This window comes from Ahaetulla prasina, chromosome 2 (genome assembly GCF_028640845.1).
Source record: "Ahaetulla prasina isolate Xishuangbanna chromosome 2, ASM2864084v1, whole genome shotgun sequence".
Classification (NCBI taxonomy): Eukaryota; Metazoa; Chordata; class Lepidosauria; order Squamata; family Colubridae; genus Ahaetulla; species Ahaetulla prasina.
The window spans coordinates 210185553-210210308 of record NC_080540.1 but is presented as its reverse complement, the minus strand read 5'-3'; the positions used below and the strand labels follow the sequence as shown (position 1 = coordinate 210210308).

The 24756-nt window shown below is 40.6% G+C and overlaps 1 protein-coding gene and 1 long non-coding RNA gene across 4 annotated transcripts in view; one reads left to right on the top strand and one right to left on the bottom strand.

The window, feature by feature from the left end:
- Positions 1-24756, top strand: part of LOC131192179 (uncharacterized) — a 114395-nt gene that overhangs the window by 71566 nt on the left and 18073 nt on the right. Inside the window, exon 3 of the long non-coding RNA XR_009153658.1 lies at positions 23633-23744. This is a non-coding gene — a long non-coding RNA (uncharacterized LOC131192179). The remainder of the gene's footprint in view (positions 1-23632; positions 23745-24756) is intronic.
- The window catches only part of SUSD1 (sushi domain containing 1), a 37820-nt gene continuing 36248 nt past the window's right edge, over positions 23185-24756 (bottom strand). For all 3 annotated transcript variants that reach the window (XM_058171077.1, XM_058171079.1, XM_058171078.1), the window contains one exon: positions 23185-24619. In XM_058171077.1, the coding sequence (XP_058027060.1) occupies positions 24598-24619 (22 nt within the window). In that variant the 3' untranslated portion in view covers positions 23185-24597. The remainder of the gene's footprint in view (positions 24620-24756) is intronic.

The window sequence follows — 24756 nt, the reverse complement described above, 5'->3', positions numbered from 1 at the left end:
TTGCTATTTTCATCTGCCTCTAATTATAAAGGCAGCCATAGGTTCCTTTCAAAAAAATGTCGTGTGCCCACACCCACAGAACTTTCTCCATGGGGAATAGTCTGCTATTCCATTCTTGCATACTTTCTTTGCCTCTGGGTTCTTGTTTAAATAGAGAATTCAATTTCTATAATTCAAAGTCATGCCATCTGAAACTCTCTTCTAAAGCTGTTGTGTAGTCCCAGCAACACCATTCCTCTAGCTGTCTTCCTCTGCCTCTAGATGTCTCCTTTTGAAACAGTTACTGCTCACAGATAACAAGTAGCCATTTTGGTGACAAAAATCCTTTGTTCTCAAATGCTTTGGTATATGGAGAGCAATTTTCCAATATTTTCCCTTAATTGTATTTATTTATCTTCCAGATTCTTATGTCCTATTGATAGCTTTAATATTCCATAAATTTAAAACAGAGGGATTTGAGATAGTCACATAAAAAACAGTTCAATAGCTTCTTTTACTTTTTTCTCCTATTTCTTTAATTTCCAATATAATCCATTAAGACTTCCAAGAATCTCCAAACTATTGTTTAGTTGGAAAAAGTTCATTTTCCTTTTCTTTATTTAAATGGGACTCTGCTTCCATTCCAAGCCCTATCTTCTGTGCTCCCATTCCAAGCCCTACCTTCACTTCCTGAACGTGTATTCTCCTAATTGACTTTCACTTTCACTTGTTATTCAATTAGCCGCCAATCTACAAGTTTTCCCCAAGGCTTGTGCCTATTTTAAATTCTTATTTTTTCTTCGTGCGATCATCACTCACCCGACTTCAACAATTTGTTTCTTGATGGTTCTTCCTCCTGCCCGCTCTTGTAGCCACCGCGGCTTTGGTGCAGCTGCCATGATGGACTATGGCACTGCATTCCTCCCCGCTGGGTCGGGGGAAAAGATCTGGAGCTATGGGGAGTTTGCCAACTCCCCGTTCCTTCTGGCAGCTGCCTCTCTCCTCTGCCCCTTTGAGGCAGCTATGGTCTGATCCAAAATTCGGACGGACCCCCTGGGCGGGGGGATATCGGCGCAAACCCCGGAGACATCGGGGTTTGCGACCGTCTCGCCCGCGGCACTGGCCACGCCCCAGCTATTCTCACACTCTTCTTCCACTCCAATTTTTAAAACCCATTTGCTCCAGCAACCCCCTGCCTAGCTAGAAGAAAGCACTGGGAATTTTCTCCAGATTGATTCTTATTTTGAATATAAGTAAGCTTTCCCTTCTGAATATCCATTTTTCTTTCAAAGATCACCTGATGTATAACCTCCTAATGTACATCTGGCCATTTTAGGCAACAGACCTATATACCTTTAGACTCACCAGAAATCTCAATAAATTCAGAGTAACTGAAGACTGTAAATATTTTGTAGGCACTGTTCCCCATGAGTCTCCTTTCCATTAGGGGAGGAAAAAAACCTACTTCCATAATTTACTTAGAACAAACAATCATTTTGGCTAAGGCATCTCTGGACTAACCAAAGAAACTATAATTCATCTGATGGATTTTACCCAAGTTGGCAACCCCTGATGCATTAAACTAAGCAAGCATTCACTTCCTTTTCAAATATTTTCCAGATGCCTCTTAAACAACACTGGATGTCTTGCTCATCTCAACAATTCTCCATGAATTTCTGAATTAATCTAACGAAGCAGGGGTGAAATTCAAAATTTTTCCCTACTGGTTCTCTGGGCGTGGCTTGGCGGGCATGGCAGGGGAAGGATATTGCAAAATCTCCATTCCCACCCCACTCCGGGGCCAGCCAGAGGTGGTATTTGCTGGTTCTCCGAACTACTCAAAATTTCCACTGCCAGTTCTCCAGAACCTGTTAGAACCTGCTGGATTTCACCCTGTAATGAGGTCTTTGTTTGGAAAGCAAAACAGTGACAGTAGATTCCATTCATAGATCCAGTTCATCTAGGTGTGTTTATCATTTTAAAATCTTTAAATGCTCTTCCTTCTGTCTTAAAACGCAGAATTGTTTCTGCCAGTCTTATGATGTGCATTCCATGAAACTAGTATTCAAAGCACAGGAAGAACCCACCAGAAATTAAAAAGAGTGTCACGAAGTGCAACAGATTAAAGATTATTCTGCGGAAAACAAAAACGGTTTAAAAGATTCCAGCAGGTAGAGTTGGCAATCATGATTAAGAGATGTCTTTTGCGTTTTATAATCCTCTTGGAAATTGTCCTGTTTAAACAACTGCTGCTAACTAATTCTGCCTATGTAAAACAAAGAAAACAACAGGATAGGAAAAGAAAAAAATGAAAAGAAATGAAGGCTCAAATGTTAAGGTATAAATCCCACTGTGATTTGTATCTGTGGTAATATGAAGCCCTTGGTTGGATTGCAAATTGCCCTCATATTAAGCTCCAAAGTACTTTGCAAATACTAGCTCTCTGATAAGTTATCAGTAATTTTCCCACTAATCTTTTCCTTGGTATAGAAAGAAAAGAATGTCATGGCAAGCAATAAGAGATAAAAACCAAAAGATGGAAAAATTGAATACTCCTGCTTCTCCTCCTTCTTTAGTTAGTTGTTTTCAAATAATATTTGGCCAAGGTACATACATGGGAGCATTGGAGATACTCCTTTATACTTCATCCGAGGCAGAATCTAGACTGACCATGATCACAGGAAAACAATTCAGGTGGAATAGGCAGGTAGAACAGGCAGGTAGAACACTTTGATTGAAGTCAATTGTTCTGCTGTGAGAATTTACCCTTTTCAAAAAAATAAAAGAGAATATGATATTTTTCAGAGTATAAGACTCACCGGAGTATAAGTCACAACATAGTTTTTGGGGAAGAAAATAGGAAAAACAAAATTCTGCCTACCAGGTATTCATCTGGCTAGCCCTTAGCCTGCCCAGCTTCAGCACATTAGTTCGCTTGCTGGTTTTGAGGTTGGAGCTAGTTGAGGCTAAAAAACAGCTTCTAAAGCACAGCTGATTGTTGGAGGGAGTTCCAGTGACTAAAGCAGGTGAAGTGCAGAAAGGGTAAGAGAAGGCAACAGCTGTTCCGGGTAGCCATTTTGGGCACCACATGTCATGTTGTCAGCCTCCACACGCATTGTGTTTTTGGGCAGCAATTGGTGGCGATGTGCTTTGGTGATCCCCACAGCCTTGGAGGGCTCTCAAACAGAGCGTTTGGAGGCTGAAAACGCGATGCGCAGAGCCCAAAAACACAAGCCATTGTCGGTGGCAATCTCTGCAGCCAGGAAGAGGATGTGCAGAGGTCAAAGGGTGGGGGCCGGCAGGTGGGCGGGGTTACATAAATTCGGGACACACCCAAATTTTCAGCCTCTTTCAGGAGGGAAAAAAGTGTGCTTATACTCAGAAAAATACAGTAAATTGTGTGCCTCCCATGTTTCTGCCGTTGCCTTTCAAATGTTTCTTTTTTTGAAAAGAAATATTGAAAAAGGGAAGGGAAGGGAAAGGTTATTTGAAGGATGGCCTCTCTGCAGTTACAATTATCCATCCCATTAGGTCCAAAGAAGGGGCTTGTTGCAAATTCTGTCCACTAACGAGTGTCATTTGGTGGAACCCAAAAAGAAGACCTTTTCTGCTGCTGCACCCATCCTAGAATATCATTTTCCCCAAAATCAACCTCGATGGCCTTCTGGGCTGACCTGAAGACCTGGCTTTGCCACCTGGTCTGATCAGAGAATGGCGTGGAGCCCCTAAAATGCCTCTAGTGTTCTTAAATTTTCGATGCTCCCCCATTGATTGTATTATATGCTTTTAATTGTTCAATTGCTTTTAAAATTTGTATGGCTGTTATTTATTTTTGATTGGTTGGTTGGTATTGTTTATTTTTTAATTGTAAGCCACTATGAGTCACAAATGTAAGATGGACAGCCATATGTAAATTGAATGGCCAAAACATAAGAATGTAAATAAATAAATAGTGAAATCTGTGAAGACTTTAAATGCAAGAAAAAGTGTATCCTGTGATATATTATTGAGGAGAAATAACAGGCTAGCAGACAGGCTGTCAATCTGTGGGATCTTAGTGAAGGCATAGCTTATGGCTATCAAAATCTGAACTGCAAAAATATGACTGATCACTAGAGGGCCCCCTCAAGATTTGCAGGTTCAGTTTTCTCTTTGCTGCCATCTAGTATTTAACTGGAGTTTTGCTGGGTGAGCTATTGATTCTTTTGTAACCAGTTCTTCAGATGACTTAGCTCAAGTAAGTCCAGAAATACTCTGGCAACTGGTTAACTGGCACAGGACAACCCATCTCTCCAGCCCAGTGATGCATTTGACATTTGACGGTGACCGAAGCTTGTATGGAGTGTTGGACCACATTATACATATGTATAGAGCTGGCTTTAAGAAACCTGCATTTTTTTCTTTTGTTCTCCTTACACAGACATGCTTATTTTAGGACTTACACTATATTACCCATCTGTTTTCCATTTGAAAATAGCAAAATATTATGCCATTAGTTCCAACATTCCTGCTAGGAGCAGAAGATTTTGTGCTGTAGAAACCACAAAATGGAGAAGACCTGGTGAGCCTCATAAGGCTATATGATCACCCAGTGCCCCTCTCTACACTTTAGCCCTAACAAGAAGCCTATTGATTGCATTCTAAGATTTCCAAGTCACAGACCTGTATACAACATAATGCAGTGTTGATGCATAGCTGACGATGTTACATACGGACGTACGGAGCACCTATTTGCATGTCCGCCACTGATTGGCTAACCTAGCAGCGGGAAAAATAAACCACTGTCAGTGGCTGGCAAGACTACCAGAACCCTTTAAAAAGAGAGATCTGGCAAATCTTGTTCCTGATTACGACTGGAAATAAAGTGCTGAAATGGATTACAGAGTCCCGCCTGTTCTATTTGCACTCCCTATCTTACAGAGGATATGTTCGTTTATGCCCTTTGAAGCTGATAAAAGACATTATTGCCCATTGCCACCACATGTCTCAATTCCACGGGCCTCATCAGATCTAGAAACAACTACAAGCAACAAACAAGAGCACCAATAATGCTGACCCAATTTGAGAGCAGCACTAAAATTAGAAAGCGCAAGAAAATTCCCTACAATATTTAGTCTGGAATATAAGAGAATAGTTATATTCCAGCTCAAAAGCAGAAGGCCAGTCAAGGTTTGGATTCAATTCATTTTAATTTAAGCATGTACATAAAATCCATTCATATTGTTTTGGATTGACCACCCTTTAAGAGTTTGAATAGTGGCATGCCATTCAAAACGCAGGCATCATTTTTTACCTGAGAAAAGCTAACATACCCTTTGTTTATGTGTACACAATGTCTCTGAGTTGATAGCAACGGGTATGTGTGAGTATACACAAAAGTGAATGTGGTGTATGGAGGAAGATCCAGGCAACTGTTGAAAGGATGTCATGGCAACAGAAGAATGACCTCTTGGGTTATGGTCAAAGCATGTGATACCTAACAAAACAATTCAATATTAGCACAGAAAATAATTTCCATCTTCAGCTTCCACCCTTTTGCCCATAATTGTATTCTTATTCTTATCTTTATTTTATTTGTCTCCTGCCTTCATTATTTTTATAAATAACCCAAGGCAGTGTATGTATCCAATACACTTTCTTCCTCCTTATTTTTGTGAGCTGGGCTGAGAGAGATTGACTGGCTCAAAGTCACCCAACAGGCTTTCATGGCTAAGGTGGGACTTGAACTCACAGTCTCCCACTTTCTACTTTCTACAGGGATTGGGTATGTCTAGTCTAGTGATGTGATCTAGTCTAGTCTAGTGATCTAGGGGTACGATGGCTGAGAGAGTAAAGATGCTGAGCTTGTCAGCTGGAAAGCTGGCAGCCTGGGTTTGAGACCCAAGGGCGACAGGATGAGCTCCCGTTACTTGCCTCAACTGCCCTCCTAGCAGTCGAAAAGGATGCATATGTGATAGAAAAATAGGTACCCTTTCAGTGAGAAGGTAATATCATTCCATGTGTCTTGGAATACAGCCATGTTGGCCACATGACCACAGAAATGTCTGCAGACAATGCCAGTTCCCTCAGCTAGGAAATGGAGATGAGCACCTCCCCTTAGAGCCAGACACAACTGGAAAGGCGAAGCCTTTACTTTTACTTTTAGTCAAGTGAAAAGAAAGACTAGGGGTGACATGATAGCACTGTTCCAATATTGGAGGGGCTGCCACAAAGAAGAGGGAGTCAAGCTATTCTACAAAGCATCTGAAGGTAGGACAAGAAGCAATGGGTGGAAACTAATCAAGGAGGGAAGCAACCTAGAGGAATTTCTTGTTAAGAACAATTAATCAGTGGAACAACTTGCCTCCAGAAGTTGTGGTGCTCCAACACTGAAGATTTTTAAGAAGAGATTGGATAGCCACTTGTCTGAGATAGTATAGAGTTTCATGCTTGAGCAGGAGAGTGGACTAGAAGATCTCCAAGGTCCCTTCCAACTCTATTATTCTGTTTCTGTTTTCCTTTTTCTGAGTAAGATAGCCTGTTTCCTTAACCACTAGATCAAACTGGCTCCCTTTTATTTTTCCTTTCATTAGTTGCCATTTTACTTTACCATATTTAAAGAAGCCGAACATGCACAAAGGAAGCTTTACATTACTTTCTTTAACTTGATAGATTGGCTCGCAGCCCACCACAACATCTTGGTTGGCTTACTATGAATTAAAACAAAACAAAACACAGAGGGAACCGGATTGTCCTGAAGCCACCCTAGAAATTCCTGAGCACCATCTACTGGCTGTATTTGGAATCACAGAGTTGGAAAACGCATGCAGTGATAAATTTCAGAGGCTACACGCTTTTTCTCAGTTCACAAGGTTTAATAGGTCTTTTCTTTTCTTTTTTTTATTTTGTCACAACAGTATATATAAGCATAAGCATGAAGCAATTATACAACATATAAGCATATATATAATGAAAGGAAACAATAGGACAGGAACGGTAGGCACTTTTGTGCTCTTATGCACGCCCCTTATAGTCCTCTTAGGAATGAGGTGAGGTCAATGGTAAACAGTTTTTGATTAAAGCTTTTGGGAGTTTGAGAAGAGACCACAGAGTCAGGTAGTGTGTTCCAAGCATTAACAACTCTGTTACAAAAGTCATATTTTCTGCAATCAAGATTGAAGGGACAGGTAAAAACATAAGCAGGGTTGGATTGTCTGAATCATGTTGTAAGTCTGTGACAGCCTTTCTCCAGTTTTGGGGGTTTGTGTTTTTTAACTACAGCTCTACTCAACCTCCACCAGTTTGACAGTAATGGGATCAAAAAATGGAGAGAAAGTATTAATGAATTGGATGGTGCATTCCACCCACTTCTGTAAATAAGAGGAGATTTGTACTCATGGCATGTCCTTCCTCTAAGTGTATTGTATGATTTCGCATGCAGTAACTTGAAAAGGAACTCAAATACTTTGGCCACCTAATGAGAAGGAAGGACTCACTGGAGAAGGGCCTTATGCTGGGAACAATTGAGAGCAAAAGAAGAATGGGACGACAGAGAACAAGGTGGCTGGATGGAGTCACTGAAGCAGTGGGTGTGAGCTTAAATGGACTCCGGGGGATGGTAGAGGACAGGAAGGCCTGGAGGAACTTTGTCCATGGGGTCACGATGGGTCGGACACAACTATGCAACTAACAACAACAAACTTGAAAAGGAGACCTGACAAATTTATGATGGATTGGGCTGTTAGCATGAATAATAAGTCATGTATTTGAAATGTCAGCTGCTCAGGAACTTCTGTGAGAGAAGACATCTTTCTCCTGACTATCTGATTACTTTCCAACAAGATCTTAATACAGAATATAAATTTAGATCCAGCAGATCTCTTCATGTGATCTAACAAAAGTACCGAGCTATTTTCAGTGATCCAACACTCTGACAGATCAAGTAGATTTCAAGGTCATTGAATATCTTGGTTATTACCTATGGAGCCCTCCATGGTATAAGGCATGGTTATTTGAGGGGCTGTCTATTTTCACATGATTTATGCCCAGTGGGTATGTCCTGCCAGAGTTAGCATGCTCCTGGTCTCTTCAACTAAACAATATGCTCTATCAGGACACGCTGAAGCCTCTTTTCTGTGCCAAAGGCCTTCCTGTTGGCAATGAGAGACCATCCCCCAAAATCCATAAAACTCTCAGTTTTTGAAGGCAAGTCTTAAAGAGCTGGTTGTTCTTGCAGGCTTTGAACTGAGCTCTATGGGCTGAGCTCTATGCGGGGGGGATCCCTTTGGTAGGGTGCCTTTGTTATTTTTATTTTGTGTCTGTATTTTGGTTTACATTAGTTTTATGTCATTATTTGCGAACCATTCAGAGCTAGTTAGAGTTGGGTGAGGTCCAAATGGAATTATAGATATAAATACATTTTTGAGAGCCTCCGTGTAAACATCTACTCTATTATCCTCTAGGCCTTGTACTGTGTCCAGTCATGTTAGCTACTTGCATTTCAGCAGATTCCTGTGAAACCAAGCAATCATCTGTACTGACCAGGATCTGGTTTTCCATCCTGCTGAACCACAACGGTTTTCATCCTTCGCCTCCTCACATCCGTCATGCCACTAGATAATGTACCTTCAAAAAATTATCAGAAGGGAGAAGAGGACAGATTAGGGACAGATCTTCATGGAGCAAATATATCTCAATGATTGCTAAGGATTGACACTGAGTTCATAACACATGATCAAACAAACAACCAATCCATCAAAATGACTGCTGCTTGAGAATATCTTGATGAATTGTGCCATAAATGTACAGTAACAGGATGTACAGAAGGAAGTATATGGAAATCCACAGTGTCGTAAGAGATCCATCTAAAATTGTTTTTAATGGAGTAATAAAGCAGGAAAAAACATACTAAAAATGGACATCTCCTTGTCATAGAAGTCAAGATGAAAAATAATGACAATGCAGAAAAGCACATTTTGTAATTATAAAGGACAATATTCCAAACTCCCAGATGTCAAAATATTTTTCAGTTTCAGCTGCAGCATCCCAGCCTCCTCAAATCATTTGTTCTGCATTTCATTCAGAATGGCATCAGCAATAGCACTTAGACTTATATATCACTTCAGTAGTGCTTTACAGCCCTCTCTAAGCAGTTTACAGAATCACCATATTGCCCCCAACAATCTGGGTCCTCATTTTATCCACCTCGGAAGGATGGAAAGCTGAGTCAACCTTGAGCTGGTCAGGATCGAACAGCTGGTGGTCAGCAGAATTAGCCTGCAATAGTGCATTCTAGCCACTGTGCAACCAAGGCTCTTTGGCAACAAATAGCAATTGAAATTTCAGTCTTTGCAAGGATGTAGTAAAAAAAAGAAAGATTTTAGCCTTGGTGTTGTAATGTCAGATGGATCTCATGACTTGAGTCCATGGGCTAACAACTGGGCAGCCGGGGGGGGGGGGAATAGGAGGGAAATGGCTGGGAAAAGTGTCAAAAGATTAAGGCATGCATCTCCAAACTTGGCAACTTTAAGATTTGTGGACTTCAACTCCCAGAATTCCACAGCCAGCAGCTGCCTGGGGAATTCTGGGAGTTCAAGTTCACAAGTCTTAAATTTGCTAAATTTGAGAGACCCCTGGATTAGGGAAAAAGCAAATTGGCCCCCTCTTTACAGGAGGAATGTTGGAATGACAGAATATTTCCAGTATCCATGTTAATTTATGTTTACCGTGTTTTCTTAGAAATTGTTAGCTGGAAGGTATAAATAGAGTATTTGTACAGAGTTTTTGTCTATTTACCAATATAAATAAAATAGTGATCCATTAAGAACCCCTTGGGCACATCCAAATTACACACTACAGAAGCTGATTTGACATCCTAAAAGTATTTTGCTTCCAAAATATGGTGCTTTTGTCACAACAAAGTAGGCCTTGTTCCCAGATAGAATCTGAGCACTGAATTCTGTTTTGCTTCTTGTAGATATGGCAGTATTTGTATTTAATAGGTTTTGAACTTCTAGAGGACAATTCTGAATATGCATAGTTAATCAGACGGGGGTTTGGTTAATGTTAACAATCTGGGTCTCTGTGCTGTAATGCAGCTCTTTAGGGTGAGAAGGGAGAGCTAAACAAGTTACAAATGACAGTTTTGGCACCACACAAGCAGATATTGAGAGGAAATTAAGAGTATAAATTCACTTTTAGTTCTCATCCCTCTGGCTTCCAGGATCAACAGAAACCCAGGAAGCTCCATAGCTCAAATTCCAACTAGAATCCAGTTTTTAAAAAGTGGAAGGAGAACAGGAAAGGAAGAGAAAAGCATAAAGGGAAAACATTCAAAGGCTTCAGTTGATAGATATAATAGATGGTACGGATAACAAACCAAGAAAGTCCTTTGACAGAACAGAATGTCTCCTTTAAATGGGCTGGAGCCATGCATAGTAGGTTCCTCTAACCCAGGAGTCCCCAACCCCCAGTTTACGGACTGGTACCAGTCCGTGGCCCATTTACCAGTCCGTGGGTTTTAATAATATTTTAAATTTTTAAATGTTTTAATTATCGGCCGCATAGTAATAGTTCATTTTAAATTCTTTTAATTGTATATATTCTGTGTTTTATTTTGGCTGTACACCGCCCTGAGTCCTTCGGGAGAAGGGCGGTATAGAAATTTAATAAAATAAATAAATAAAAATAAAAATAAATAAATAAATAGGGAACCAGGCCATACAAGGGGTAGGCAAACACATGTAGCTCCATTTGTGCAAACACAGGCACACGCGAAACCATCCCCTCCCCTCTGCCACCGCCACGGCCAGTTCTGTGGAGCCGGAAAGGTTGGGGGACAGCTGCTCTTCTCAGGAAGCCTGAGGGACAGAATTGACAAGCCCCTATTCTTCTCTCAACCACCTCTACTGATGGCCAGTTGGGATTTGACTTTTGTAGACTTGGGCTCCCTCCTTCAATCCCTCCATAGTTCCCACCTCAGCTGTACCCAAGAAAGTCAGCCAATTGTTCTGTCAAGCCAACTTCTCAGCCAGCAGAATCCGCAAAGGTATCAGCTTGTAATGGTTTGACAGGAACTCAGTTTTAGTCATGGTTAGTCTCCTTTCGGATTATTCCGATACAGTAGGGTTACCAGACTTTCCTTAAAAGGAGGCCATATTGTCCAGCTTTGAGAGTATCTTGAGGTTGTCTTTTTTTTTTTTTGGACTATTTCCACAACAGTAGTCATTCAAACTTTAATAAATTGTGACTTTGTAAGTTTCTTTTCCTCATCTGTTGACAGACTCAACAGTCTGGTTTTACATTATTTAATTTATTTCCTGACTCCTCTATTTGGCTTTAATCCAGCCCCTTCAAATTTGCAGTCACTGGAGTCTGTAGATCGTGTGATCTTGTCATGGGTTTCTGTGGTCAAGCTTGAAAAGAATGACATTTAAGATTCTATATAATTGCTAGCATGTATTCCTGAAAATAAAGACTTATTGGGAAAATGTTGCAAATTGGGCGGGGGGGGGGAACAGTCTTTTGGATGCTGGAAAAAGTACATTCATTAAAAGTCCAGTTTCACTGTAATTTTTGTTGTGGATGCCAAGAAAGGTAAACAGTACGTTCCTCTTCCCCCTCCTTTGTCCTTCTTTCCAATTGTATGTTTCCATCTTTGCTTGTTCAGCTATCTGGTAACCCTCAGCTAAAAGGAGTTTGTGGGATCAGTTCCTAGTCACTAGATTCTATCCTCTAGTAGCATCTGGATTTTTTTCAACCCAGAGATGGAAATCTTACTGTAGTTTTAACATGATGGTGCTTGCATTTCCAAAAGCAGCATTTGCAAACCAAGATTCTATGAAAGCACACATATTCCTATATTAAAAATCAGTGGTGAAATCCAAATTTTTTACTACCAGTTCTGTGGGTGTGGCTTGGTGGGCATGGCAGGGGAAGGATACTGCAAAATCCCCTTTCCCTCCCCACTCCCAGGGGGAAGGATATTGCAAAATCTCCATTCCCACCCCACTCTGGGGCCAGCCAGAGGTGGTATTTGCCGGTTCTCCAAACAACTCAAAATTTCTGCCATCAGTTCTCCAAACTACTCAAAATTTCCCCTACCAGTTCTCAAGAACCTGTCAGAACCTGCTGGATTTCACCCCTGTTAAAAATCCTTCAGGGGGCATCAGAGGAAAAGATTTATTATTCTTTCTCAGATTGGAATCATGTTTCTCCACATCTTTCCTATCATCAAAACTTCATTTAATTCTTCCTCTCTAAAACGTTAAGGAGCTGTTCTACATTGCTTTCTTTGAGAGAAACAAATACAAATCAGAGCATTACCCTCCAAACTGACCGCTGCAGCATAGATGGTTTCTAAAGCCGGAAGTGCAAATCACATTTACGCTGACTAAAGAGAGTTCACTTTCATTTAAGAGAAATAAGAATTTGGTGAGGTCAGCATTGGGTTGAAATCCTTTGTCCTCAAACATAGGTGGAGATCGGAATACCTATCAATTATATTGTGAGCTTGGTTAAGTACACTCCTCACATATCTGATGCACAGACAGCCTTCCCCTGAAGCTCAATTTTGGGAGGATTAATCTTTTTCCTTTGAAGCAAAAAGCAGCTCTGCATAACCACATAGACTTGTCCCTACCTCAGTGATGTAATAAAATCTGTTAGGTAGGACTAAGGTGTCCTAAAGCTAGAGCTTAAGAATGGAAACTAAATGTTACAAACAGTCAAGCCAACCAAGGAAAGCATCATTCCTGCCCCATAGGTCAGCAGTCAATTTAGGCAGCGTTAGACAACTTCCTGCGTCTGAAATATCCCTCTGCTTTTTCCTAGACTGGCCATATTTACATGCCTTCATTTATTTATTTGCCAAATGGCCATAGACCAAAAGAACCCAATTCTATGGAACTGTATTATTGAAGGAAGCAAACCGAGGCATTTGTTAACTAGCAAAGGTCAATATCATGGTCTAAAGCTAACTCAACCAAAGAATACTGTAACAAGTAGTAAGTTTTTATACACAGATTAATAAAAGGGTTAACAAATGTAAAAATGAGTGAAGAGGCCCCTGCTTTTTCCCTTTGGAGGTCAGAATGCCCCCCAACCAGTGGTGGGTTGCCCCTGGTTCAGTCTGGTTCTATAGAACCCGTAGTAAAACCGGCGGGAGGCTCTGCCCACCCGCCACAACATCATCATGGGTGATCTGTGCATGCGCAAAAGCTTCTGCATGTGCAAGTGCGCAGTCCCGTTGCAAACTGGTAGTAAAGGTAAGTAGAACCTACCCCTGCTCCCAACCCTGTTAGTCTTTCGCAAGGCCCTGAAAACCTGGCTACGTTCCCAAGCCTAGGGTGCTAAATTTGTGAAGGGCCCATTTTCCTGGCTGTATTGCTAACTGATCAGGTATATTTAGTTTGTTTTTATTGTTTTGTTATTGTTTCAAAAAGTTTTTAGTGTTTTAACCATAATGTATTTTTTGAACTGTAAGCTGACTGGGGTCATGGACTGAGACGAGCAGCTATAGAAATTGAATGTTTGAATAAATAAACAAACAAACAAACAACTTGAGCTTAGCTAGTTATACTGCAAGCACCCTGGTTTCTGATGGCTGTTAGTACAGCTAAATATTTTGTGGCTTTCTTAGATATTTCAGTCTGCTGATCTTGCAATGGCTGATCTGTAATCCCAGATGATAAATGGGGAAAGTTACCAATAAGTGGGTCAGTGACTTCAAGACACCAGTTGTAATAGAAGGGTAACTTGGTAGCTTATGCCTTGTAGATTTAACCTTGTTCTTTGAGCACACACAAAAATAACCAGGAGAAGATATGATATGGTACAATATATAACAGTAACCGTTAAGAGCAGGCCATGAAATCACAGCAATGAAGAAACTTTTTTATGTAGGACGAGAAAATATGATAAGAACAGGTATGAAAAATAGGAGACACATAAGCCTGAGACAATAGACGTATGAAATTTCTTCTCTATAATTTTGGACAGCTAAGCCTAAAACTTCCCATTTAAGTTATGTCAAGACTCTATCTACACTCCACAGAACATATAGCTGGGGGTGGGTGAGGAGGCACCTACAATAAGTCAAATTCAAATCTATTTTTTAAAGAAAAATATTAAACACCTAAAATGTGTAGGCTGGGCGCAATTTTTTTTTTTAACCAGAATTTAAGTCTGCAAACTGTTAGTGAACCTCAAAAAAAGATTCAGTTAAGATCCAGCTAAGGGAGTATATATGTTGTTGATCAAGGGACACAAAGCAGAGTCTTCAAAAGTTGAATTGCTCCCAAGGTAGAGGCATCCCAGTTAAATACAGAGTTGCACAACTTGCAACAGCAAACTGAAGACTGTTGCTTTAAATAATTTGATCACTGCAGGCAATCAAACCCTTTACGACTTGAAAATCAGATACTGAGACATTTTTGTGCTCTGAACAAAAGCTGACTTATGTGGTGACTCCAGAGTTCAATGGCTGGAAGTGAATTACTATTCAAAGTCCTTGAATTGCTCTATAGATTTAACATTAAATCTATTTATTCATTCAGTCAATCAATTTGTGTGGCCACCCATCTCAACAAGTGACTCTTTCCAATTATGAAAAAAAGGTCAAAACCCTTTTTGGTAAAAAATGTAGGACCTTTGTTTAAATTATTAGTAATTTATTTTTACATTTTCCCGAAAACAAAAGGATGCTAGTGTATTTCTGTATTCTGCAGTGTATTTCCTTGGCAACTGTGAAGGCCACGAGGAAATACATATTGTCTGCATGGAGCAAAACTGAAATAGGCTAGTAGATGAGGACTGGTGATGGCATTTGTATTTAATAAAGGTCAAAACAATACTGATGCTATAGAAATTTAAGTCCCAAAGGTGCTTTTTTTTAAAGGCAACTAGACTTTGTTTTTTTCCTTAAAGACATTTTGCTTCTCATCCAAGAAGCTTCTTAATTTCTGAAACTTGTCATCCAAGCTTCTTGGATGAGAAATGAAACCTCTTCAAGGAAAGAACAAAATCCAGTTAGTTGCCTGTCAAAAAATCACCCTTGGGACAACCATGACTTAGATGACTGAGAATCTCGATAGACATACAGAAGTTAGACAAGGCGTGGCAGACTACATCCCTGCTTCCCTCTGTTTGAGAGGGAAATAGGGGCCATTGTAGTTCGCCATTAAATTGCATTAAAGTGCTTTCATGCAATGGCATTATCTTCATGAGAAGATAATCATTCTTTATTAAAAATATCTTCTGACTTTATTAAAAATATCTTCTGACAAAGGGCTTTTCAGCCCTATGACCACTGTTAAGAATAGTGTCTCTCTTTACAGAGCTGACTCATTGTTATTTCATATGACGCAGACTGAGACTTATCTTTCTGTCATTATTTTCATTATTCTCTTGCCCAAATCCCTTTTTGTCCAGTCATCAGTGCAACATCTCAGATTTGCAACTCAGATAAACTTATTCTCGCCCTGCAACATGCTATTCCAGTCAGCCAATTGCTCTTCCACAATAAAACCGTCCTACTTAATTCCACAATAATGTGCCACCCAATTTTCTATCCCTTAGAAAATTGCTTTTGAATCCTCGCTCCACCTAGTGTGGGATTATTTTTTAAAATTGCAGGTAGTTCTGTAAACAATGGGACCTTTCCTAATCCTCCCGATCCCTGCTTTTTATGTGGAAATAGCATCATTGCAAAAATTGCGTCGATACTCCCTTTCAAACTCTGAGGAAAACTGTCTGACTGTTTTCTATCTCTCTAGAATTGCAGGATTTTTGAGTGGCAGAGAAAGAAGAAACGTGTTAGAACATTTAAAGTCATCTCTTCATGCCAAAGATTGCTTCACCAATCAGCAAAATGATATGCTCAGTATAGGGCCACAAATCAATGGAGAGCCTCAATCACCCAGGTCATGGTTGTCCCAAAGGTGCTTTCCAAAAAGCAACTAGACTTTCTTGAGGTTTTTTTCCCCTTGAAAACGTTTCATTTCTCATCCAAGAAGCGAAGAAGCTTCTTAGATGAGAAGTGAAATGATTTCAAGGGGAAAAAAACCCCAGGAAAGTCTAGTTGCCTTTTGTAAAGCACCTTTGGGATTTTTTGTTTTGTTTACATTTATACCCCGCCCTTCTCCGAAGACTCAGGGCGGCTTACAGTGTTTAAGGCAATAGTCTCATTCTATTTGTATATTTTTACAAAGTCAACTTATTGCCCCCCCAACAATCTGGGTCCTCATTTTACCTACCTTATAAAGGATGGAAGGCTGAGTCAACCTTGGGCCGGGCTCGAACCTTCAGTAATTGCAGGCTACTGTGTTCTTAATAACAGGCTTTACCAGCGTGAGCTAAACCGGCCCTTTACGGACAGATCTCTCTCTCTCTCTCTCTCTCTCTCTCTCTCTCTCTCTCTCCCTCTCCCTCTCCCTCTCCCTCTCCCTCCCTCCCTCCCTCCCCCTCCCTCCCTCCCTCCCTCCCTCCCTCCCTCCCTCTCTCTTGGTTAGAGGCAGAGACATACACATACATACTGAGCAGAGTTGGGTTTCAGCAGGTTCTGACCAGTTCTGGAGAATTGGTAGCGGAAATTTTGAGTAGTTTAGAGAACTGATAGTAAAAATTCTGACTGTCCCCGCCCCCATCTATTCTCTGCCTCCCAAGTCCCAGCTGATTGGGAGGAAATGGGGATTTTGCAGTAACCTTCCCTGGAGTGGGGAAGGAATGGAGATTTTATGGTATCCTTCCCCTGCCACGCCCACAAAGCCACGCCCACAGAACCGGTAGTAAAAAAAATTGAAACTCACCACTGGTACTGAGATTACAGAACCAAGAAGGGAGGCACCCGCAGCTGCTAGCATTTCCACCATATTTAATAATGGAAATCCACACTTGGGTACATGCACAGGAGTCTCTCAAACACAGGTACAGAAGTCCTCGACGTACGACCACAATTGAATTGAAATTTCTGTTGTTAAGCGAGACAGTTTATAAATGAGCTTTGCCTCATTTTACGGCCTTTCTTGCCACAGTTAAATGAATCACAGCAGTATTAGTAACAGGGTTGTTAAGCAATTCTGGCTTCTCCATTGACTTTATCAGAAGGCCACAAAAGGTGATCACATGATCCCGGGCCATTGCAACTATCATAAAGTCAGTCACCAAGTGTCTGAATTTTGATCATATATACATACAGATATTTTATGTAATTATCCTTTTATTGTCTTGCCTTTTTTCCTGTTTGTTTCTTCTGTTTTGAATTTTTTTTTTTTAAATTGTGTTCACAGATTTGGTTCTGCCTTCTCTTTCTTTAAAAGATGTATTTAAACATGTATGGTAAAAATCAGCACCTTCTCTTTTCATATGTCTAGAAACACAAGCTGAAATATATCAAATTCCAGGGCTCAGCCTGGTTCCACAGAGCACCGACAAATGTCTATAAAAGAAGTCCAAACAGAAATAGATACATAAATACAACGCATCCTCTGCTTAGGAAATTTTATAGATAGCAGCACATCAAAGTTATTAATGGTTTGGTTACAACAGAACGTGGGAAGTTCGCTTTAAGGCCGGCACTGCTCAAAGCCTGAGAAAGAGCCCTGATTGGATAGAAACTAGCAGACTATCAGGGCCACATCAGCTTCTCCATGCAGCAGCTGAGCACTGGCATGACTCACAGCTCATCACATGAAAAGTGTGGTTGTTTTTCCAACTTCTGTCTCATCAGCTTGCTCATAAAACTGACAATGGCTTCCCCCCCCCCTCCTATTTTTTATACTTTCCCGAAGTCTTGCTCAGTGCACAGGCAGAATGCGCCATCTACTGGCCACTTGCAGGGTGCAACAGCTAATCTTTATTTATTTATTTATTTTGTCACAACAATATATATAAGTATCATACAACAGAATTTTTTATTGGCCAAGTGTGATTGGACACACAAGGAATTTGTCTTGGTGCATATGCTCTCAGTGTACATAAAAGAAAAGATACGTTCATTCCTTGTGTGTCCAATCACACTTGGCCAATAAAATTCTATTCTATTCTATTCTATTCTATTCTATTCTATTCTATTCTATTCTATTCTATTCTATTCTATTCTATCAAGGTACAACATTTACAACACAATTGATGGTCAGTATATCAATATAAATCATAAGGAATGCCAGCAACAAGTTACAGTCATACAGTCATAAGTGGAAAGAGATTGGTAATGGGAACGATGAGAAGATTAATAGTAGTGCAGATTCAGGAAATAGTTTGACAGTGTTGATGGAATTATTTGTTTAGCAGAGTGATGGCCTTCGGGAAAAAACTGTTCTTGTGTCTAGTTGTTCTAGTGTGCAGTGCTCTATAGCATCGTTTTGAGGGTAGGAGTTGAAACAGTTTATATCCAGGATGCGAGGGGTCTCTAAATATTTTCACGGCCCTCTTCTTGATTCGTGCAGTTTACAGGTCCTCAATGGAAGGCAGGTTGGTAGCAATTATTTTTTCTGCAGTTCTAATTATCCTCTGAAGTCTGTGTTTTTCTTGTTGGGTTGCAGAACCGAACCAGACAGTTATGGAGGTGCAAATGATAGACTCAATAATTCCTCTGTAGAACTGAATCAGCAGCTCCTTGGGCAGTTTGAGCTTACTGAGTTGGCGCAGAAAGAACATTCTTTGTTGTCCTTTTTTAATGATGTTTTTGATGTTGGCTGTCCATTTTAGATCTTGCGATATGATAGAACCTAGAAATTTAAAGGTTTCTACTGTTGATACTGTGTTGTCTAGTATTGTGAGAGGTGGAAGTATGGAAGGGTTTCTCCTAAAGTCTACCACCATTTCTACGGTTTTGAGTGTGTTCAGTTCCGGATTGTTTTGGTTGCACCACAAGGCTAGTCGTTCGACCTCTCGTCTATATGCTGATTCGTCATTGTCTCGAATGAGACCAATCACTGTTGTGTCATCTGCGAACTTCAGTAGCTTAACTGATGGATCGTTGGAGATGCAGTCATTGGTATACAGAGAGAAGAGAAGTGGGGAGAGCACACAGCCTTGGGGGGGCCCTGTGCTAATTGTACAGGTATTTGATGTGATCTTGCTTAGCTTCACCTGCTGCTTCCTGTTTGTTAGGAAGCTTGTGATCCACTTACAAGTCTGTTCCAGTACCTATAGCTGGTTTAGCTTAGTTAGAAGAATATCTGGAATGATGGTATTGAATGCTGAACTAAAGTCTACAAAAAGGACCCTTGCATAGGTCTTTGGAGACTCAAGATGTTGTAGGATGTAGTGCAGAGCCATATTAACAGCATCATCTATTTGCTCGGTATGCAAATTGCAAGGGGTCTAAAAGCGGATCCATGATGGTTTTCAAGTAGGAAAGCACTAGCCTTTCAAAGGTTTTCATGACTACAGATGTTAAAGCAACTGGTCTGTAGTCATTCAGTTCCTTGATGGTGGGCTTCTTCGGCACTGGGATGATGGTAGAGCGTTTGAAGCAAGAACATATATATGAGTAAATATTAGGAGAAGCATATATATATATATATGCACGCCCCTTATGGTCCTCTTAGGAATGGGTTGAGGTCAATAGTAGAAAGTTTTTGGTTAAAGCTTTTGGGATTATGGGAAGAGACCACAGAGTCAGATAAAAGTATTCCAAGCACTGATGATTCTGTTACAGAAGTCATATTTTCTGCAGTCTAGATTAAAGCGGTTAACATTAAGTTTAAATCTATTGGTTGCTCTTGTATTATTGCAATTAAAGCTGAAGTAGTCTTTAACAGGAAGGACATTACAATAGATTATTCTATGAGTTAAACTTAGGTCTTGTCGAAGGCGACAGAGTTCCAAGTTTTCTAAGCCTAGGATTTCAAGTCTGGTGGGATAAGGTATTTTGTTGTTTTCAGAGGAATGAAGTACTCTTCTTGTAAAATATTTCTGGACACGTTCAATTGTATTGATGTCAGAAATGTGGTGAGGGTTCCAGACAGGTGAGCTGTATTCAAGAATAGGTCTAGCAAATGTTTTGTATGCTCTCGTTAGTAGTGTAGTGTTTTCGGAGAAGAAGCTACGCAAGATTAGGTTTACAACTCTTAGAGCCTTTTTTGCTATGTAGTTGCAGTTGGCTTTGGCACTTAGATCATTTGATATGAAAACTCCAAGGTCTTTAACAGGGTGGGGGTCATCTGCAAGGTAATGTCCATCAAGTATGTACTTAGTGTTTGGGTTCTTTTTTTCCAATATGTAAGACTGAGCATTTGCTGGTTGAGATTTGGAGTTGCCAAGTTTTAAACCAAGCGGTTAGATGATCAAGGTGGTAGATGTATTGTCTGTGGTGTTAAATAGTTTGACATCGTCAGCAAAGAGAACACAATTACTTGAGATATGGTCACAAAGATCATTTATGTATAGTATGAAGAGTGTTGGTCCAAGAACGCTGCCTTGAGGAACGTCTTTTCCTAGCGAAGAAAGTCTTTTTTACAAGTAAAACTGCCCTGTATAGCCTTTTACTTGATTGCCTTACGACCATAACGGAGCCCAAAATTTTTGTTGCTAAGCGAGGGGTCGATTAATCAACTTTTTTTCAAAGTGAACACAAAAATGGATGCTGAGAGGAGGTTCGGGGAAAAATTTCACACTTAAAGATGGGTTAGGGTGCAAATAGCCAGGAAGTCACTGGGATGCAGTGGCTCAGTGGCTAAGATGCTGAGCTTGTCGATTGAAAGGTTGGCAGTTCAGCGGTTCAAATCGCTGGTGCCGCATAATGGGGTGAGCTCCTGTTACTTGTCCCAGCTTCTGCCAACCTGGCAGTCCGAAAGCAGGTAAAAAATGCAAGTAGAAAAATAGGGATCACCTTTGGTGGGAAGGTAAGAGCGTTCCGTGCGTCTTTGGCATTGAGTCATGCCAGCCACATGACCACAGAGACGGCTTCAGACAGTACTGGCTCTTCGGCTTTGAAACGGAGATGAGCACCGCCCCCTAGAGTCAGGAATGACTAGGACATATGTGCGAGGGGAACCTTTCCCTTTCCCTTAGCCAGGAAGTCAAGGTGTTTTTTTTTACCCTGAATGCAAAAACAGATGCTGGGACAAGCTTCGGGGTGGAATTTCATGCTCACAAATGGGTAGTTGCTGTTTTTAAAAATCAACCGTATTGGATAACCGGGGAAAAAAATTCCTGATGCCAGGGGTCAGGGACATAGGTGGCCAGTAGGCCAAAAAATTTTCATTCCAAATGCAAAATCAAACACCGGGATGAGAGTCAGGATGAATTTCATGCTTCAAAATGGGGTGCTGATTACTGTTTTTAAAAATCAACCATCTTGGATGCCCAGGAAAGAAAATTCCTGATGTTGGAGGTCAGGGATGAGGGTGGCCAGAGATGGCACTGGGGCAGTGGTGAAATCCAATTTTTTTTATTACCGGTTCTGTGGGCGTGGCTTGGTGGGTGTGGCAGGGGAAGGATACTGCAAAATGTCCATTCCTTCCCCACTCCTGGGGGAAGGATACTGCAAAATCTCCATTCCCACCCCACTCTGGGGCCAGCCAGAGGTGGTATTTGCCAGTTCTCCAAACAACTCAAAATTTCCACTACCAGTTCTCCAGAACCTGTCAGAACCTGCTGGATTTCACCCCTGCACTGGAGGCACATTGGCATGCGCGGCGGATAATGGGGCTGTGGTTGTGTGGCAAGCATCTGTTGCCAGTTGGAATAGGAAACCACCCTGCCATTCTTCCCTTGCCAGTGGGGATGGGCGAATCCCTGCATCTTCCAAGACACATGATAAAGGTGAGTGGCGTAGGGAGGGTGAGTGAGGAGTAGTCAAGCCGGCCACCCCAGCTTTAACCTGGATTTGCAACCCCACCCGGTTCCACCTCTCATGCAAGCATAAAAGCAGTTTGGAAGCTATATTGGCCTGCACACACAAATCCCACACAGCCAAGACACCTTCACGTGACCTGGAACCAGCGGAACGGAGAATACATGAAGCCGGCCAACTTGGGCATTGCAACCAATTCCACATTTGTGACAAGCTCAGGGGGCTTTCAGGCTTTGCCTTGTCTCTTCTTTATAGCCTGGTGAAACTTGGAAGCTGGTGTCATTTACCAATTCCTACTGTTGCTCCGTGCTAATAAAGAGGATTAAACTCCTGGCAGCCAACAGCTTCCTCTGACTGCTTAGTGCATTATTATTATTTTATTGCTGCAATTTTGCAGCTGCACAGGGAAGCCAGATTAATCAGCAATTTAAGCTAAATGAAGAAAGGCCAGATTTTGGTCTTTCTGCATCTTTCCGCATTTAGCCCGATCCCCTGCCCATTTCACGCTGCGCCCCTCCAGCCCCTCCAATCCCTGCTGTGCACTGCCGTTAATCACGTGTTGCCTGCCCAGCATCATTGCTGTCATCCGCCGCTTGATTGGCTGGCAACTACTTGTCCAGAGCAGCAAAACACAAAGGTAAAATCATGCCTTGGGGAATGGACCAGGATGAAGAGCTGGGGGTGGAGGACAGGGAAGGCATTGGTAATGAAAAATCACAAGGAGGGCCAGTGGAGGAGGAAAGCCCGTTTTGGTTCAGTAACGGCAGTTGGCTGGGAGTGAAGCGGGTGTGGCCAAGGGTCGGCACCTAAATGTTCCATTCCATTCAGGACGTGCGTGGCCGGGCAGCCAAATTTTTTTCAACCCGAATGCAAAATCCTTCACTGAGACAAGACTTGGGTTGTAATTTGATGCTTAAAAATGGGGCTGGTTACTGTTTTTAAAAATTGAACATATCGGGTGCTTGGGAAGAAAATTTCTGATGCCTGCAGTAGGGAGATGGGTGCCGAGATGCGAAAATTAGGACAAAATAGCAACGATAAAGTTCTAAATTTCTTTGCAGAATTGTATCAAGTTAAAAATGAAAATATCCAATAGGTTCGCCAAAGGTGATCTATATGTAGACATCAGACAGTGATACTAGAAGTCTGGGAGGGCTCTTACATTTGTCAAAGCGCCAAGGAGTATATGATAGCAATAGCTCATGTTTTTGATTGGAAAACGAGCGAGAGAGAAAAAAACAAGTATGTTTTCCATAATTATGTAAGTTACTTGTAACTGAATCATTTCAAATGTATACATATTTTTATCACTCTAATAGGCCATACATTTAACCTCAGGAAGGAAGCCTGTGTGATGTGAAAAATTACTAAAACCCATTTCAAAATAAGGAAGAAAAGGATAACTCAGTGAAAAATAAATGCTTTTCTTTAATACTCAGATGATCATCAAAGTTCTGTAAACATTTCTGGTTAACTGGTTTCTACCAATTATTTCTTAAAATCATAAGTCAAAAACTATATTTAAAACAAAGTTCTAAGGACAAATACATCTGAGTTAGAAGTTCCCTGGATTTGAGAGTGTGTTGATTTGCCCAAAGTTTACTTCCATGAAAGAAACTTTTCTCTTGCATTTTGCTTACAAAATTCTTTTGGTTGTTTTTTTGTTTTGTTTTGTTTTGTAAACAATTTTATTTTTGAACAGAAAATGTAATGGTGTCTTTTTCTTTGAGGATCATAGAACACCAGGGGTTAGAAGTTTGCAGCCCAAGGCTACAGAATGTCCAAGAGTAGCAAAATGGAATTTTTGATGGGGGAGTTTTAGCATTTTCAATATAAAGAGAAAATTAATGTAAATTTTACATTTCTCACTTAAAGCTTTAAAATGGATGGGTAAAGCCTCCAGGAGACGATCCAGAGGGTTGAAGAAGCCAGCCCCAATCTCTCCAATGTCAATAGTGCCTTCCGTAATCCTTGAAAGCTAATAATCGTAAGTCTTAAAATAAAATACCATTTCTTCTTGCTTTCTGTCCATGCTTCTAATCTAAAACAAAAAACCCTTTGAAAGGCATTTCATTATAATTTTAAGTGCAATGTGGGAAGTGTGGGAGGCTAAAAATACTGTAAAGTTCTTGCTAAATGAAAATTTCACCAAATTTTGCTTCTTTGCAAATTATGAAAGCAGTAAAATTTTCTGAGAATGGTTAAAAAACAACACATCTTTTTAGCCTAATCCCATTAAACAATTCACTAGAAATGTGCACCTACTGAGTGGATCCAAATTACAAAAGTAAGCATAGATTCTATTGAAATAAAGGGGGGAAATCCTCTTGATTTCAAAGGAAAACAAATTCAATTTTAACTCATTTTCAGAAATGTGTATTTCTGATTTTAACTTGGGCCTCTAATATAATTGTTCTATTTTTAAAGAGTTACTAAAGGTTCTTATTTAAAAATATTTAGTAACTCCCCATCCAAAAATAAATTCAGTGTCTTAACATGAACTGAAACAGAAGACACACGAGTTTGTTCTGTATGTAAAATGTGTACGTGTGTAAACAAACATAACAAGCTTCAAGATTGAAAACTACATGAACAAAACAAGGTATGAAAACTCATTTTAAATGGGAAGGCAGGAGATGGTATTTTGCATATGGGATTCTTCCTCTTGAGCACTGAAGGATAGCTTCGTATTTTTGTGTCTTGTTTTTATTCTTTTCCAAATGATCAGGAGTTGTAACTATTAGACAAAAGCATTTGCAGAACCATGCATTGCTTTCTTGGGCCATATTGATAGCAGTTGATAAATATACAGTCTATCAAAAGAACGTTTTCTTGGTGGTTCAGATGGAGTTGAATGTGCTGCTGCAGAGAGAAGTGGGAGAAACATTGGGAAAAGGATGAAAAATGTTAAGCCCAGTTAAACCAGTTGAAACACAGAAATACAAAAGATAAGACAAAGGAACAAAGACAGCCATTAGTCAAATGCAAATGTAGCAGCT